General features: G+C 36.2%; 1 protein-coding gene across 1 annotated transcript in view; it reads left to right on the top strand.

Moving 5' to 3' along the window:
* The window catches only part of LOC139118632 (atrial natriuretic peptide receptor 1-like), a 39,110-nt gene that overhangs the window by 11,380 nt on the left and 9,013 nt on the right, over positions 1–18,717 (top strand). Inside the window, exons 2-14 of the mRNA XM_070682049.1 lie at positions 6,209–6,399; positions 7,190–7,306; positions 8,104–8,242; positions 10,991–11,082; positions 11,648–11,789; positions 12,250–12,334; positions 12,920–13,022; positions 13,863–13,943; positions 14,857–14,934; positions 15,237–15,341; positions 16,201–16,272; positions 17,035–17,203; positions 17,952–18,116. Coding sequence (XP_070538150.1) covers positions 6,209–6,399; positions 7,190–7,306; positions 8,104–8,242; positions 10,991–11,082; positions 11,648–11,789; positions 12,250–12,334; positions 12,920–13,022; positions 13,863–13,943; positions 14,857–14,934; positions 15,237–15,341; positions 16,201–16,272; positions 17,035–17,203; positions 17,952–18,116 — 1,539 coding nt within the window. The remainder of the gene's footprint in view (positions 1–6,208; positions 6,400–7,189; positions 7,307–8,103; positions 8,243–10,990; positions 11,083–11,647; positions 11,790–12,249; positions 12,335–12,919; positions 13,023–13,862; positions 13,944–14,856; positions 14,935–15,236; positions 15,342–16,200; positions 16,273–17,034; positions 17,204–17,951; positions 18,117–18,717) is intronic.

The raw sequence follows: 18,717 nt of genomic DNA, 5'->3' as shown, positions 1-18,717 counted from the left end.
CTGTTTGTGGAAGAATATTTCTCGTCCTGTATCCCACGACATCCCAGTGTCGCAGTGTCAATCTTCTCAACACAGCGTGTTTGTATTCAGTGTTTGGCGTTCTTGTTGAATTATAATCCGGACTGGAATTCATTTGTCAATAATAACATATCATATTGTATTCATGATTTTTGAACGGGTAACACATTTTGGTTTAACATAGTTCGAAGAGAAGAACAAGAATGAAAATATAATCAAACGCTACACGTATTATCTCGAGCAATTTCTCAACGCGATGTTTGCAGGAAACTTGAGTTCAGTGTGGATTGAAGTCTGTCTCCACGATACCAACGCAATACCAGTCTGACAAGTCACTAGCAATTAATAGGATGACTTTTACACAGGAAACTGATGATTGACGACTCAGGTATGATGAGTAACTTGTGGACAATCATGAAAGTGGTTCTGATTAACCATACGGTGTTGTAAACATAATTTCGTGTCAACAATAGTGCATATGAGCATCTGGTGGAACGTGGAGAAAGAGTTTGATCATAAAAATCAAGATTAAAGACCCCCTAGAGTGACTAATTTTATACACAAGCATGAGTAACACGCGAACTTTGTCCATCAATATTCACGACTCAAAAGTAGATTGTAAAATCAATTAGGGTTCAGGTAGAATGCAGATATTCGTATCCGAAAACTTTTAAATCCTTTTTCTGGTCTACCACTATATGGACTGATTTCGAAGCTCTGGTAGTAAATAAAGTTTTCACCAACTTATTTTTGTGAAAATCGAACATTTTATTTCTCCCTCTAGGATTAAATGACCAGTAGCTGTAACTTTTGATGAAAATTTTCTTGTTTTTGAATGTCAACTTCTGTTTTTTGTTCTACTCCCCAAAGCATGTTGAGATGCATCGCATTCAGCTTCTCAGTGATTTCTGGTCCGAACTAGAAAGAATAATCCCCGGGGAATAACCGTGCATTTTACCCGTAGAGATGCTGTGTTGCAAGCCAAATAGTGAGTCTGCAAACATGTTTTGTGCAGAACGACATAAAAATTGCAGTTGACATACAATAAAAAATAGCGAAAATATCATGGAAAGCTATTGGCTCTTTAACAGAGAGATGGCGGCCATTTTGAATTTCAAGTGTAAGGCGGCCATTTTGAATTTCAAGTGTAAGGCGGCCATTTTGAATTTCAAGTGTAAGGCGGCCATTTTGAATTTCAAGTGTAAGGCGGCCATTTTGAATTTCAAGTGTAACTTGTTTCTCTTGTATCAAATTTTTCTCGGTGACTCCTGACTTCTGTTCATAATTTCGAAGAGGAATGGTTTCAATTTTCCTCACCGGACTTTTGAGCGAAAAATTGAGTCTTTCAATTTCGAGGCGCTTTCTACCTTTAATAGGATTTCTCTTCTCTTCTCGTTACTTTGCTAATTTAGAGTCATCGATCAAGTTAAACGGAATACTTCACTTATTCTTAAATTCTGTCAGTGATTAAAAGAAACGATGACGACCAGAAAAGATAATTGGGAAAATTAACTCAAGTTTTAAATCATTCGCTGCTTTGCTGTGTGTTTCAAGGAGATGACTGATGCTGGAATATGGTCTGGTTTAAACGATTTCTTTTTCAATTGCGACAGTTGTGAAGAGTGGCCACATCAATCTTTCACTTTCTTTGTACCTTCTGGTTCTGTATATTCTCTATGTATACGATAATTGATAGATGCACTTTAAGAACAGTACTCAGTCAAGTGGGTACCTGGAGAGAAACAAATCAAAAATAAAGTTGAATATAGACTTTAAAAAGCACCCACTTTAGAGTATAAATAATATGGTTTGCGTGCGGCCTTTAAAATATTATATACACATGTTGGAAACAATTGGATGCTAAATGTTGCTCGTTATTGATTGAGTGATTTAGGTTTGGGTCAATTGCTTATGATAGGAGATAATAGCCCACATCACAGTCCCTCCTGGTGGAGGGACTGGCCCACATGCTCACTGTACGCTGATTGATGCACTCTTCACCAGGAAACATATGCCTGTTCGATGAATTTTTATCGAGCTTCTACAGTATTTTCAAGGTCTGAATACGTGTGTTTGCACCCGAAGGAGATGTGCCCGTATAAGGTCAAAGGTCGCAATGTCTCTCAAGTACAATGATGTGTTCCACGAAATAAGACACCTTTAATAAAAATATTTGTTTTCCCTCGAATTTTCCTCAAGCCTACCCTCCCGTCAGGTAAAAACCCAAACACAGAACTAAAACGCAGCGTAAATACATACAAATTTTCCGATTTATTTCTTGTTTGGATTAAAGAATGTAGCTATTTTTGATTTGTAATACGTAAAACATAGTGTTTGTTTCTCATCGCTTTGTATAAAAAAGTACTAACACGCCCGTGGGCGGCAAAGAAAGAATTTTATTAAAGGCGCATAACAGCATGAATGATCACAATTTTTAAAATAAAATTAACTTCAAACTGCCATTCAGAAATCATGTCGGTTATGATCTAAATTCTTGACAGACAGAAACTGGGTTAATTTAATCGTTGAGCTGTTACTGAGATTGAAGGTGTTTCGAAGATGCCTTTGAATTGTGTTTATCGCAATTTTTTCTGGAGCGCAACTCTATATTTAGAGCCAGGTCATCTTGGAAGTATGTAGGATATACTGAGAATATAAACGGTTGTGAAATTTACTATGAGAGCAAGTATAGGTTTATTTCTCGGTTTTATGACATGATTGATATGCGCGCCATTTGTCTGTTCGTCGACAATTTAAGATCGTTTACATGAACAACCTAACAAATGACCAAATAACTACAAAGTGATGAAGTTCCATTTCAGGAGTTAAGGCAAGACGTGATCTGAAAACTGTTAAACTGGCTAATCATATGTCGATGGCGCACAAAACAAGAACATTGAAATTGAACCCTTGGGGTTATTTTTCTCAATCCATTGGACATTAATATTAATTCATCCAGTGAATGCAGCTTTCGAAGGGCGACAAATTTTTGTGTAACTAGTATTGACGTATTTTTAGAAAAAAATTAGCCACAATGCTTTTAAATCGTGAGCAAATTGTTCTCGTCCGTGCGTGAGCACCCCAGGGGAAAGGTGTTGGTGTATTATTAAAGTAAGAAAGCTAATTTATCAACAATTTGATCAAAGTGGGCAATGTTGAAAAAGTCAACGTAGAAGCATGTAAAATCGCAAGCAAAAAAGACGGAATCGAATAAAGTGGCTTGATTCTGATCGTTGCAGGGATAGATTCATCTCTGTTATTTTGATTATGGTGCCAGCCATATCTCTATGTTCGCGTCCCAATCAGCTTATGGTATTACGAAATTGTCCTTTCTTTGTTGTCGCTTTAAAAAATGACATCTTTCGTTCACATGAGAGCGAGAACGAATTCGCTTAAAGCTCACAGGGGACGTGAACACGGACGCCATCTATTAAAAGCTATTGCGATTAATGCAAAAGTTGGTAAGTTATTGCCGCCTCCTTCGTCTTAAAATATTAGATTTCACTTTTTATTCACTGATCAGAAAATCAGACCATTGAGAGCCAGATACATTTCCTCGTCCATTAATGTGTATCCTTCGGCTAAATGATTAAAGGCAGGATATGCCAAAGTAGTTTTTATTAATATTTTTCATTAATATTCCGTTTGAAATTATTTGGTCCAGTTGATGACAAAGTCGGTTGTCTTTCGTCCTTTTCCGGCTCGAAGACTGACATAACGTTTATTACTATCTCTTTGTCGGTATCCGAAACGGTTGCAGTCATTATTGATTATACAATTACACTTTGCGGATTATCTCAGTTTCTCCATGGATAAATTTTATTAAGTGAGCGCAAACATTCTAGAAAATTATAGAACTGTGAAGTCTCGAAACCTACTAGGTAGCCAGATATTAGTTTATGAGGGACTAATAAAACCTCCTTTTTCAGGCATGAAGGCTCACATTTTGGTGACAATGTATTGGATAAAGTCAAACAAAGAAAAATCTCTCGACATTTTTAACGTAAGGTAGTATGCTCCTCGAAAGTAAAAGAATAAGCTTTCGCTCAAATTTTCCTCAGGGAGTCTTTCAACCATTGACTTTCAAAATCAAGAATAAAAATCGCGGGTCACAGTGCAAATTTTGGTACTAGAGAAACAAATTACCAAAGATTTACCGATATTTGAAAATTCAAAATGGCCGCCATCCCTGTGTTAACTCTATGGAAAAAATAACAAAATTTCGATTTTGGAAAAAGTAAGACGGTGAAAATTTTTGGTTCGCAAAGGGTTTCAAAATGAGCCCCACAATTATTAGATAAGAAAAGAATCGAAAAAAGTTTCAGTGTCTGAATATCTGTTCCCGGGACGCGTTCTACCTTAAACTTGCAAACAATCACGTTCAATAAAACAATGACGTGACTCTATTACTTACATCACGGGAGTATCTGGGGGATATCTTAAGAGTCTGACTAATATAAGGTAGAGTTGAACTTAACCGGTATACTCATTTAAAGCAATACTTCTTATCAAAGATGAAATAAAAGCCTCTATATTTTGTAAAAGAAGAGAATCTAAAGCTTAGTATGGTAGTAATCGCTTACTCGAAGGATGAAGGGTACATGTTTGGGATAGAAAACCTCAAATTTGGTAAGAATGATAAACATTAATTTAAGAAAAAGATTTTGATACCAATCAATGAAATTCGATATGTTATTGGAAACTAGCGTATATGTCGAAAAAAGATCATTTTTGCATTACCTATCCTCATTCTTTAATGGCAGGAGTTGAAAGACTGGGATTCGGAAAAGTGATTGAAATCATGATAAGTAAAATTAAAATGACTCTCCAAACAAAATGTGAAAAGAAAGAGAGGAGTTAAATTGTTTTGAAATGCTGAAGACGGAGGAAAAAATGAGCCAGGAAATCGAGTGATTTGCATTGTTCTGAACACCCAAACAGTCCTACGGTCTGATTTTATCAGTGTCGTAGTTAATGTTTCAAGATGCTGTGATCATTTACAGAAAGCAGCTAATAGAATATTCTCGCACGTTAACATGCAGAATTAAATATATTCTTTGCAGTAGTCAGACAGAATCGTGTTGTCTTGCACGTGAACAAATGGGTTAAATACGTAGGTTGCCCTCGTACCTCGAACGGTAATAGGTAAACAGAGTTAGCAGTCATTACCCGAATACATTTAGTCCAGTTAAACTTTGGCCCGTAATAATTCATTATAGTCTCGGATTATTTCTTAGACTGGCTTCTGGTCGCTTGGCTGATCTCCAGGATCGCAACAGTTACTGGTTGTCCGTCGCGCTCATCCGACGATGTATGCGACAGTCTGCATATAGGCCTATATATGTATGTATATATATATATATATATATATATATATATATATATATATATATATATATATATATTATGTATGTATGTATGTATGTATGTATGTATATATATATATATATATATATATATATATATATATATATATATATATATATAAAACCTGGGAGGTTATATATATATATATATATATATATATATATATATATATATATATATATATATATATATATATATATATATATATATTATATTGCTTCAAGCTGGCAATCACCTCACAATCAACGCCCCAGGTCTGCTTTATATACGTTTATTCTTTCAATTTACTCCCTTTTGATATTTATATGCTCACAGACTTGGGGCAAATCTGACCATTTCCCTATATAACTCATTTTTTAAAATTCAACTCAATACTTTTCCTATAAATTTTTATAAACCACACCAAAATACATATATTTCTGATGCACATTAAAACCAAGACAAGCAACACTGTTTATTTGATGTTGTCTTTGTTTTGTTATTTTTCAACTTTATATAGGCTTAGCAATAAATGCAAGGTCTCGCTTAGAAAAAAAGCAACTAAGTCAGCACATGCGCAGCAGACATGTAGTATATTTCACATAGGACGAATTGTCAGTGATGGCGAAAACTCCAATGGAAATTAAATCAACACTGCAGCCCAGACATTTACAAAATAGCATATATTTGGATATTCACTTTATTTGGCAAATGCCCGCGCTGACTCGAATAGTTTTGACCCTTTATGAAGGGAAATTGAAAGGTTCACATCTGTTGATATTGACATAAACAAAGTCAGAAATGTCTTATCGTTTGAAAAAAATACACATGTTTTATTCTACAGTTATCGTTCTGGGAGGTTTTGGACAGCAGATCAGACAATTCATGATAATTGCCCATCAACAAGGATTGACGAACGGAGACTACGCATTTCTGTGCATTTATCACTACGAAGATAGGATCTCATTCGGCAACTTTGAGTGGAACCAGAGCACAAACCAGACTGAAAATCAAATCGCTAAAGAGGCATACGAGGTAAGTCACCAATTATTCAGAATGATCGGTTTTCGGGGAATATCGAGTTAGCTAAGTGGTTACACTTCTCAATTATCAACTGTATAACTGACAGGTGTATTTTAAGGTATAACGCGCCTCGGGAAAAGAAATTCGGGCTTTCAAAGTTTATCTATTCTCTTCTGATATACCACTTGCGGGGGTTCATTTTAAAGCTCTTGGTGAAAGAAAAGTTTCCACCAGCCTAGTTTTTTTGAAAATTGAAAATTTTATTTTTCCCCATAGGGTTCACACAGGGATGACGGCCATTTTTAATTTCAATATAGGGAAATCTTAGGTTTGTCTCTCTAGTACCAAATTTTGCACGGTGATCCCTGATTTTTATTCTTGCTTTGCTAGGAGAATTATCGAAAGGTTCATTGAGGAAAATTAGAGCAAAAGTTTAAGTCTTTCACTTTCGAGATGCATATTACCTTAACAATTCATAAATTATCCATGGCAAATGACCTGTCGAGGACAAGTTTTATTCTAAACGCGCGATTACCTGTTAAAATTTATGACCACGGTATTACATGTTCTGAACGAAACCATAGACAATGAAGTACCTTTCTAACTCCGTGGCAACGTACCACGTACATGTACCTGTTCCTCGGGTGGTTCCCGCCACTCTTGCCGTAAAAACGGCCTTTACCTAAAGAACATGAGTAATATCATAGACTGTCTATGATATTACTCTTTACCTAAAGATACTTGACAAACATCCTAAGCTAACGTTTTCTACCTTTTCTTTTGCCTCCCTCTTTTAATCTAGGCTTTAATGTTCCTTGGGCCTCTCATACCGAGCGATCAAGAGTATATCGACTTTATCGCCAGTGTCAAAGCGAAATCGTTATCCTTGTATGGTTACGCATATGCAGAAAACGAGCCCGTAAGTTTTTGTATCACTATCTACAGCCTTAGATTTCTAGTAACCCTATGGTTCTAAGCCATGAACATTAAAACATTAAGATAAGATGTTAGATGTTATAAAAGAATGATTTCACGGTAACAGGAGGGATCATATATATATATATATATATATATATATATATATATATATATATATATATATATATATATATATATATATATAACAACAGTATATCTGACAGGTGTATTTTTAAATATTTATAAATTATTCATTGCAACCTGACCTATCAACGACAAATCATATATATATATTATCCCTTTAAGATATTTTTAGTCTTCTCTTATATTTTTCGATGTCTTATCAATACTACACATTAAAGATTTTTGACGAAACGTTTTCATACAAATTATTTTTCAATACAGATTAAATTGCGTACAATAAAATAGGGACATAGTTGCTTTGTGTCAGCAGATTAGCTTTGGCTTTCATCATCGCTCATTGCAAAGAATGAATTTCAATTTTTGCCTCGAGATACGTACGGATGCGCCGATTTTTTTATTTGGTTGTAGCGACAGTGCTTGTTGTGAAGGATAAGGTGATTGTCAACCCGATCGCACTATTACCATTTTTGGAAAATCGATTACTTAGGTGACTTTATGTCAACTAATTGGATGGCTTCGACGAGTTTGCCGCAGCTGTTGGAAAGTGCCACTACTATTTACTCCCGCAAAAGTGCAAACTTAAACATACTCGCACCAAATTAAATTGAAAGCATATCTTTGTTGCTGTTAACATTCGGATACTATCCATTCCAGGTATCGGTGATTTCTGCTCTACTTCACGAAGCCGTGTACACATATGCGGTTGCTCTGAACGAAACGATCAATGAGGGCGGCGACCCTTACGATGGTTTGACGATCGCGAGAAGAATGTTTGGACGTCAAGATTTACCAGGTAACTTAAATGCATTCCTCGGCGTTATATAACAGTGCTCTGTTCAATAAATGAAGAAAGCTGAATAACTCAGCTGCAATATTGTTGCCTCTACAAAGCATTTGACTTAAAACATACTCGTAAGCATTACGTTAGACCATATCTATAGACTTCCTACCTCCATGTATAGACAGAGGTCTGTCTGTCTGTCTGTCTGTCTATCTGTCTGTGTGTTTGTCTATCTGTCTGTCTGTCTCTTTCTCTCTCTCACACACACACACAGTCATATTTCATATCTGACAACTAACTCCTCAGGTAACTACGAAGTGACACATTCATCTCAGTAATTGTTTCAATAAACCACGACTGTATGAGTCACGTGACTGAGAAAGTAAGCCAATATAATGCAAATCGCGACAATAAATAATAATTAAGATATTATCATCCTTTATATTGTCATGTCTAAGCACAATAAGCTGACAGACAAAAAAATCGATTCTGATTGCTATTAAATGGATTATATACTGTTATCATTTGCTGTGTCAGTCTAAATTGCTTAATATCTTAGTACAATAAGCGGACTGCGAGGCAACATCCTTCAATACCACGTTTGTAATTTTAGGTTTTAGGAAAAACTAATCTCGTTTTCACATCTGCTGCATTTTTGTTCAATCGCATACCTGCTACGGTTGGCCGGATATTAATACACCCACATTTTGCTAAGAGTGTTTGAGCGGCCCCTCTTTCATCGTAATTCACCCCCCCCCCCCTCCCCGTTTTCAAGATCGATACTTCAATAAGTATACAGCCAAAAGTGCGCAATCCTCTTGGCTGTGGCATCAAGACTGGAATATATTTTATATGTATGTTCCAGTTGTCTGTTGTTTTGCAAGCTTCGTCCTTTTGTAATATTTCACCCTCCCCCCCCCTTTCAATATTACCATGGATTTCTTCCACTGAAGGTCGATATGATATAAGTAGGCCTTGTAATACTTCCATATAATGCCTCTCGTCCTGAAGCCCCCTCCAAAGGATGTAGCATTAAAATATAGAAAGTTACTATTTAAGGAAGTATGCGCCTCAAAGTCAAAGACAATAACTTTTGCCCATACTTTCCCAAATGAAACTTTCAAACATTCTCTTAACAAATCAACAATAAAAATCAGGGGTCACCTTACAAAATTTGGAACTAGCGAATCAAATTACGGAACATTTTGCAATATGTGAAAATCTGGACCGAAAATTATTTATTTATTTATTCGCGCATTAATTTATGCATTTATTGATTATATTTTTATCTATTTACACTTTTAACAATGTGGATAGAGTTACTCGAATACAACGAAGCCAAGTCATTCCGTTTCTGTTCGATAAAAACATCAATCATATGGTTTAGAAATGTGGTTTTACTGTAATGAAAATATGCATTAACTAATTCAGTTTTTGCCGATTATCTATCTTGTTCAGAATTATGTATCAAACGGGCGGGAAGTAGGTCGAGGGTTTTAATAGACTGACTTTGTAGCTATATATATACTAAGTGATTTTATACGGCGGTGACAAGATGTAAAGGTCAACATGTAAATGAGTTAGGGGTCATCCTCATGTAACCAGATCATGGTTACCTCCAGCAACAAGTTGGAGGCAACTGCGTTCATTGGGTATTTTCTTTTTGATAATGTTACTTGTAGACAAATTTAGGTGTCAACTATATAAAATTGAACGTGGTAAGGGAAATACGGCGGCAACTGTGAAGAGACTCTCCGAGTATGATGATTGATTTTAAATTATATGATTAAATTTGATTAATCATAGTGTACGAACTACTATTCTTATCGGCTAATCAAAACTGTTGATGTCATGAATCGGGCTCCCTCCCCCCCCCCCCCCCCCAATAAACTCTTGGCACAAAAGTAAAAGTAGTACGGCCTTGTCAGGTCCGCATCTCGATTGAGGTGGACGGCGGATAGAAGTAAGAGAGACTTGGGCAAGCAAACTTGAAGTTGCGCATTTCAGCAAAGGTACCGTTCTTGTGGCGCGATCCTCAGTCGGCGCCGTTCTTTGATCTGGCTTATGTTTTAAACAATACGGCTAAATGCCTGCGCGCTACCTCCGTGATTCCACAGGGAATTCCCTGGAACAGCGTGAAGATAGCGTCAGTATAAACGTAGTTTTTGTTTTTCTGATAGAATTTCCTCCGGCCACTTTAAAAAAGAATCCTATGCCCTACAGTAAGTTGTCATTTTCAAAAGATACTCAGATAACGATATCGAAGATTCGGTCAATTGCAAAGACTGTGCAATCCCCAACGGAAAAATAAGACGTTCCAAATTAATGAATCATGAAAACGGAACGTTTCCTGTTCTAATAATTGCATGGCAGCAAAATGCAAGATGATGTGAATTCGAAAAGTGAGATCGCTAGAGTTTAGTTTGCGAAAGTGGGACAGATGACACTCCCAGGTTGTCCTATATTTCGATCGTCATTTAGTATAACGACATATTGGGAGGCGAGCGTGAAAATGGATATATCGTTCAGCCGCAAAATGTCACGGATTGTTTACGTTATAAATAAAGTTGTTGCCCAGACATAAGCTTATTCTTGCTTCGATTGTACCTTGCTTACAACTAGACGTTCTGGAGTTGATAAAAACATTTCGAAAACCTGATACTCTGTATTGCCTACCACAAGGTACAATTGCCATTTTTTTTATCTCCAAGCCCTGTCTCAATGAGAACAAAATAAATTTTGCTTTCCATTAATATTCAGGTTTACTGAAGATGACAATCGATAACAATGGAGATTTAGACACCGATTACATGTTACAAGATATGCAGTACAAAATTGACGGGTCATACAAGGTATGTATGTATGTATGTATGTATGTATGTATGTATGTATGTATGTATGTATGTATGTATGTATGTATGTATGTATGTATGTATGTATGTATGTATGTATGTATGTATGCATGCATGCATGCATGCATGCATGTATGTATGTACTATGTATGTATGTATTATCTATCTATCTATCTATCTATCTATCTATCTATCTATCTATCTATCTATCTGTCTGTCTGTCTGTCTGTCTATCCATCTATCTATCTACTTATGTATCTATTGTATGTACCTATGTATGTATGTATATATATATATATATATATATATATATATAATATATATATATATATATATATATATATATATATACGTATGTATCTATGTATGTCTTTTGTTTGTGTTATGTACTTGCGTCTTTTTTTTCTGTCCGTCCATTCGTCCTCCCATATATCTATCTGTCAGTCAGTGTGTACGTTAACTTATCATATATGTATGAATGTGCCTACATGGAAGGGTGGCTTCATACTTGGGACGTTTGTTGTTTAATATCACTAAAATATTGCCACGAATACACATCTTGCAGCTGACCGAAGTTGGTAGCTATTACGGCAAAGACAAGGTGTATATACCGGGTAACATTCCAGTTCAGTGGCCAAGTGGTGCGGACGGACCGCCCCTGGATACACCCTTGTGTGGCTTTAAAGGGGAACTATGTATCGACAACGGTAAGTAAGGCCACTCTGGACTCTATCACAAACTTTCATTAATATTAACGATAAAGATCGTTTCATACGCACGAAAAATGTAACCGTTGTACTAGTACATAAGCTTACAATGTAAACGTTCTACTCCTTGTATTTCGAAAGTTTAAGATAATGCTCGGGAGAAGTCTGAGTACGGACCCACTGTTTTCAGCTTCAATTAAGTTATTAGATTAGTTGAAAGTTTCGGGCGCTGAATTACATGATAATACACTGGCTGCAGAGAGCTTAAAAAGACGCTTGGTATAGCTTCTGAATTTGATCGGATCAGGTGCTTTGCCTTGTGTACAATGGCAACAAATTTCAGAAAGGCTGGCCCAAGCTACAGATTACACTTTTCAATGCAGGTAGACCCGAAATGCCATGAATTTTTATCATTTTTAGCATCACTTTCACACCACATTTGTGTTTTTGACCTTGTCAGGTGGACTTAGTCCCGTCTCAATAATGGGAATCGTGATTGTCTGTATATTGGTAACTCTGGTTGGACTGTTGTTGATTTTATTTAGGTAAGTAGAGTAAGTCAGAAAATTGAAATGTGCGACTGAAAAAGGATGAATAAGTTTAATAAAGAAAGTAAAATATTGCAGTCTATCATCGCGACTAAAAAAGGTTAAAAATATTAGAACTTGAATATACAACTTCAAAGAGTTGAGTGCAAAGTTTGTATGTTCAGTCTAAAATGCAATAATGGTTTGGAAGTAAGCTGGGTTTTTTTGGAAATCGTGCTTATCAAACGAATCACGTATACACGGCGGAGTGGCGACAGTGAAATGTACGAACCAGAGACATGGGTGTAGTTTATTCTTTTTTTTTTGCTCTGCTGAATAATTAGTCAAATTTGTTTGTTGCCAAGGGTATTCTCAATATTTACCATACTGCCTAGAGTTGTGATGCGACGTAAACACTGCGTAATTTGCTAAATTATGTAATATGTTGATGCAACATGCAGCGTAAGCGTGGAAGATTACTATATGCCTTAGTGGTGTAAAATGCAATTATGTAAAGAAAACCAAATAAACAGGGAGCCTACGAAGTAGCATTTTTAGATCAGTCTTGATGTTTTTATGTCTCTATATTTCTCTCTCCCGCAGACGGTACAAAATACAAAAAGCGATCGCCGACATGCCTTGGAAAATCAACTACAGTGACATAATCATGGGCGACAGAAAAGACGGAGAATCGTTTTCATCCAGAGTAAGTAAATATAAAACCATTCAGAGAAAACGAAATTGTTTTTGTTACTTTTTTCATTTTGTTATGGGATAATTGAATTTACCCGATACCAAGTTATCCGAGTACCTCGCTAATTAGAAGCTGTATGTAAGCGGTGCCCTGGCGAATCGCATATTCATAGCTTAATCAGTTTGCCGTTCTTGTATAAAATTTGTAACGTTATCTTGTTACTTTGCGTGTTGGATAAATAGAGTACGAGCTCTCCTCTTAGTTACGACGATGAAACTTGATGAGGGAAAGGAAATAACATGATTTACCGCTAAACTGAAAAAAAACTTTTGTCCTTTGTATGACTGCATTTCGTACACTTAGCACATTTATTGACCCGCATCCGGATGGCATAGACGTGTTTCAGATGTAGAGACGCATGACTTCCTCAAAATTTTTCTGTTACAAGAAAGCGTATGACAGACAAGCAGCTGAAGCACTTATCACATTGGTTGATTAGTCATTCTGGCGGGGAAATGAGAGAACATAATTCAATAAAGATATGAGTGTTAAGAACGGTCTTCAGGGCCAAACGTTAAATTCACAAACGCTTTGTCGGAAGAAACAAAAAAAAGTACATCAAAGATTGTCCATTATTCTAATTAACTTGGAATGAATCCCCTGAATCGATGCCGTCAAAGCAGTAACCATGGCAACACGCGCTGGCACCCGACTGAAATGGATCGAAAACAACTTCACTCTCCATCTCGAACAAATTTACACTTTAACTGTGTCCAGATCTGTTACGCGCCATATATCGATTCTTCATGTTGTTGATTTTAATAATTTAATCATTCCTCGAATCATTCGCAGTTGTCCCTACTCTCGTCCACCAAATCGCTGAAAGGTGCATTCTGGGAAGATCAGGTATTCACACGTACGGGACTATACGAGGTAAGGATACCATAACATTTGACACATCATGTGACACGATGCCCTCGTCGCAATATTTAACCTATAACTGTTCATGGAAATATGTCAGAGAGGAAAGTTTAATGTTATGCTTATGTATAATAGAGTGAATATCTATAAACATGGGCAGGAAGAAAGAGAAACAAACAGACAAACTCAAACACACGCACAATGTACTGGATGTATATCTTCATGTCGTATGTATGTTTGTGTATGTATGTATGTACGTATGTATGTATGTATGTATGTATGTATGTATGTATGTATGTATGTATGTATGTATGTATGTATGTATGTATGTATGTATGTATATGTATGTATGTATGTATGTATGTATGTATGTATGTATGTATGTATGTATGTATGTATGTATGTATGTATGTATGTATGTATGTATGTATGTATGTATGTATGTATGTATGTATGTATGTATGTATGTATGTATGTATGTGTGTACGTACGTATGTATGTATGTATGTATGTATGTTATGTTGTGTATGCATGCATGTATGTGTGTTGTGTATACATGTGTGCATGCATACATGCATGTATGTATGTATGTATGTATGTATGTATGTATGTATGTATGTATGTATGTATGTATGTATGTATGTATGTATGTATGTATGTATCTATGTATCTATGAATCTATGTATGTATCTATCTATGTATGTATCTATGTATCTATGTATGTATACACATGTGTATGAGAGAGAGAATACCCCCTTATATATTCTGAACATGCAGCATTAAATACCAGTTAAACCTATAATCTTGCAATTTGTGCAATTGTATACTTGTTTTCTGAATAAGCTGTTTGGTAAGTATGAAACACAATCTTCGAGGAATATACAAATCGTATTTCAAGTATATTTGCTTTCTTCGTCTTTCTTAGGGAGCCCGTCAGTCAGTCAAGTTCCTTGACCAACAGAAGGTGGCTTTGACACAGAACACATTGATTGAGCTAAAACGGGTAAAATCTTTTGGATTTTGTCGCATTTTTTTCTTTTTCCCCATGACATGTGGTCCAACGTCATTTCGGTCGTCTACTCGGATGTCGTGAAAGACAGGCATCGCCCACAGACACGAATTTTCATATTTACGATATCACAAAATTGATTGCTTATTATATTTCAACATTTATTTTTATTACATAATATTTCTGATATAAGACAACTTTTACGATGTGAATAAGAATTTATAGCCAGTGAAAGGACATTTGCTGTGCGATAACATTCAAATAAAAGTATCTCCATTGTTTCATTTTAATAAAAGCTATACGATATCCACCACCCGAACCTAACTCGATTTGTCGGCGCATGCCTCGATCCACCCGTCAGTTGCTTGGTAACGGAATATTGTCCAAAAGGAAGCCTCCAGGTATGTAACCTTTCGATTTTTTTGTACAACTCTGCCTGACTCAACACGTCAACAAGTGCACGAGGTCTTGAACAGCGGTATATTGCAATTTTTAACGACACAGACACACGGCAACAAATAAACCATGTTCCGGGAACGATCGCTCCAGTGCGTCTTATGGATTTACTTTACTGCTGTTGGTCTGGCTATATCTTGTAATAACAGCATAATTATTCGAGGATATTGCATGTCGTTAGTTTTTATCGTTTCTTGAGTTTGCCATTAGGCAATGAAGCTCAGCAGAGCTATGCGTTTGTACGACTGATTTTGACAATTCCATTTTGCCAGTTATCCACCGACCTTGCTAGCTGCGTTGCATGCGTGATAGTACAGAGGCCTTTTGTCGAATGAGCTGGTGACACTCCATGATCACTACATTAACCCTTTCACCGCCATGGTTTAAACCAATCCCATTGCTTTCTATGGTAAAGTTGGACCTCTAGACAGGGAAATAGGGGTGAAAGGGTTAAACAATTACAGCCCTCGCCATTGCAAATTGCACTAATCACACAGATTAAACTTCACTTTCTTAATTTAATTCCTGTCGGAGGAATTAATTTTTTTCTGTTGTCTCATTTGTTATTCCCATGTCTCTGTGATCATCTCTCACTACTTTCTTTCCTACTTATCACAAGATATACCGCCATATCAACAAACATAACATAACATAATAAAATAAAATATTGAAATATAATTAGATAATGTTCCTTTACAGAAATGTCTTACAAAGTTCCTTGCGGCACCTGCTTCCTTCTATTCTGTCGTAGTGTTTACATTGAAATTTATCTTTCGGTTGTTTTTTTGTTTGTTATGTTTTCAGGATATTTTAGAAAATGAATCGATCCGGTTAGATTGGATGTTCCGCTTTTCATTGACATTTGACCTCGTCAAGGTAAGTGGACATTATTGCATTTAGTCTGAAAATCGTGAAAATCAGCCTGATCTTAGACCTGACTTGTCTGTAACTGTTGACACATGTATCTTCCAGAATTTTTGTCCTATCTGGAAAATATACAGTCTACTCGGGACCAAATATCCAGTGTTCAACTTGCCTGCAGTATCCGATGGCATTGTCGATGACTGAATTTAAATCCGAACGAGATTTCATTTGTCCGCTATAATATTACATATTGTATACAGTGCGCTGCGTGCGCAAGGCTAATACTTGGTATTTGAACATACTTCGGGGCAGGAAGAGAGGAAATTGTATTTGGTTTCAAAACAAAATAACGAAATCACTGTAACAAATTACAGGTGTCGTCCCAATAATAACAGCCTTGATTATTGTATCAACCGGTTCGTGGAGAATGCATTCTTTCTCTCTTGACGTTTTCAACACAAATTCCAACAAATATATATTCAGGAAATTTGGTAAAAGCGTCAGACTGGAAATGAAGACATGTTGTATTTGTTGACAAGGTAACCATCATGCACTGCACGCAATGACAATAATTTTGCTTTCAATAATTTAAATTTCCTTTGCTCAACTCTTCGTTTCTAAAATAAAACAGTGTATATAATATCGTTTATCGAGAATATAAAGAAATGCACCGCATTAAATCACAGCTCCTCCCTCATCACCAGTTTTCTTTACAAAATGATTTCTACTGTTGCGTTTGTCAGATGCATTTTGATGTGCGACCCTTTCTTACAGGGAATGGAATTCCTCCACAACAGCGCCCTGAAAAGTCACGGTAACTTGAAATCGTCGAACTGCGTGGTTGACAGCCGATTTGTTCTGAAAATAACTGATTTCGGCGTCAACGAATTGCGAAATATCGTACTTGATGTCAGCCAAGCCACGTCGTACGCAGACTATAAAAGTAAGAATTTCCCGCCTTTTCTTCAACATTTATTTACCCGATTGAAAGTTCATTGGAACGTAAAAAGCGAATACTTTGATTTAATTTCCGTTATTCGATAGGAATCTGTAGGGACATGCACTATTTGTGTCATAAATTAAAGAGGCAACTTTTGAACGCATATTTTAAAAGAGGTCAGTGTACGTGTGCGCCACTTGCCATTTTGGAAGGTCGTCGATCCAATGTGAAAATAAAATGGTCGGTTGGGTAACACATCCTTTCCGTGTCGTTTGGTCAGAATACACCTCAATGGCAAACTTGAAGACTCATTTTATTCATAGTCTACCTCTTTTATGGACTTGTTTTCAAACATATTGAAAGCGTATCTTTTCCATGGTCCTGTAATTTGTTAACATCGCAACTATTTTCCCATCCATGAGTTAAAAACACAATAGCGACCATTTTGAATTCCAAGTATGTACCAGTATATTTTTAGCTTTTGCTTTTCTCATCCAAATATTTCTACATGAACATCATTTATTCCTGATTTACAAGTAATGAAAAGAAACTGTTTAAAGATTTCTTGCACAAATGAAGGGGTGTTTCAGATCTCAACACAATATGAGCGGCATTCCTGGAAGAGTAAATTGCATGATCACTCCAACGATATTTAATTTTAAACTGAAAATACACACTGCGGTAATTTTGTGTATCAGAATGTTGGTCAAAATAATTTCATGTCTATTCATTTCAAAATTTTGCATTCCAGGTCTTCTATGGAGGGCGCCAGAGCATCTTAGAGTTAGAATGCCCATGAAAGGAACACAGACAGCTGACGTGTACAGCTTTGGAATAATTCTACAGGAAATAGTCACCAGATGCGGTCCTTATGTCAGCGGTGAATCAGACCAGGATCAACCTCTATCGCCAAAAGGTATTCGAGATGCTTAAAATTAATATTTGCTAATTTCATGCTAATTGAATACACATGAACAGCACAACATTTCAAACAGCCAAGCGTTTCTTACTTTGATTGAACAGATGTTTGTTTCAAGCCGTAGGTTTTTCATGACAAAATTTTTGCCGGGTAAAATTATGAAACCCACAAAATATTACGATCTTTTTCTGGCATGTGTGGGTTCATTTTAAGCCCTTGGAGTAAATAAACTTTACCTCTGCTTATTATTTTTTGAAAATCGAAAATTTAACTTTTCCCCATGGGTGTAACACGTTTACAACGGCCATTTTGGATTTCAAATATCGGTAAATGAAAGCTCATATTGTTTCTCTAGAACAAAAATTTGAACAGGCCGAATACAATTTTTATTTTTATTTTTGATTTTGATAGAGGATGGTTAAAAGTTTCCTTGGGGAAAAAGAGTAAATTGTTTAGTTTCGAGGCGCGTATTGCCTTAAGGTAGAACGCACCTCGGGGACAGATAAGCTTATTTGGACTCGCAAACTTTTACAATTCTCTTCTGATATACCACATGTGGGGGTTCATTTTAAAGCTCTTGGTGAAAGAAAACTTTTCA

The sequence above is a fragment of the Ptychodera flava genome, chromosome 19, assembly GCF_041260155.1.
Source record: "Ptychodera flava strain L36383 chromosome 19, AS_Pfla_20210202, whole genome shotgun sequence".
Taxonomy (NCBI): domain Eukaryota; kingdom Metazoa; phylum Hemichordata; class Enteropneusta; family Ptychoderidae; genus Ptychodera; species Ptychodera flava.
Note: the sequence above shows the minus strand (reverse complement) of the source record. Positions and strands in the feature narration are given on the sequence as shown.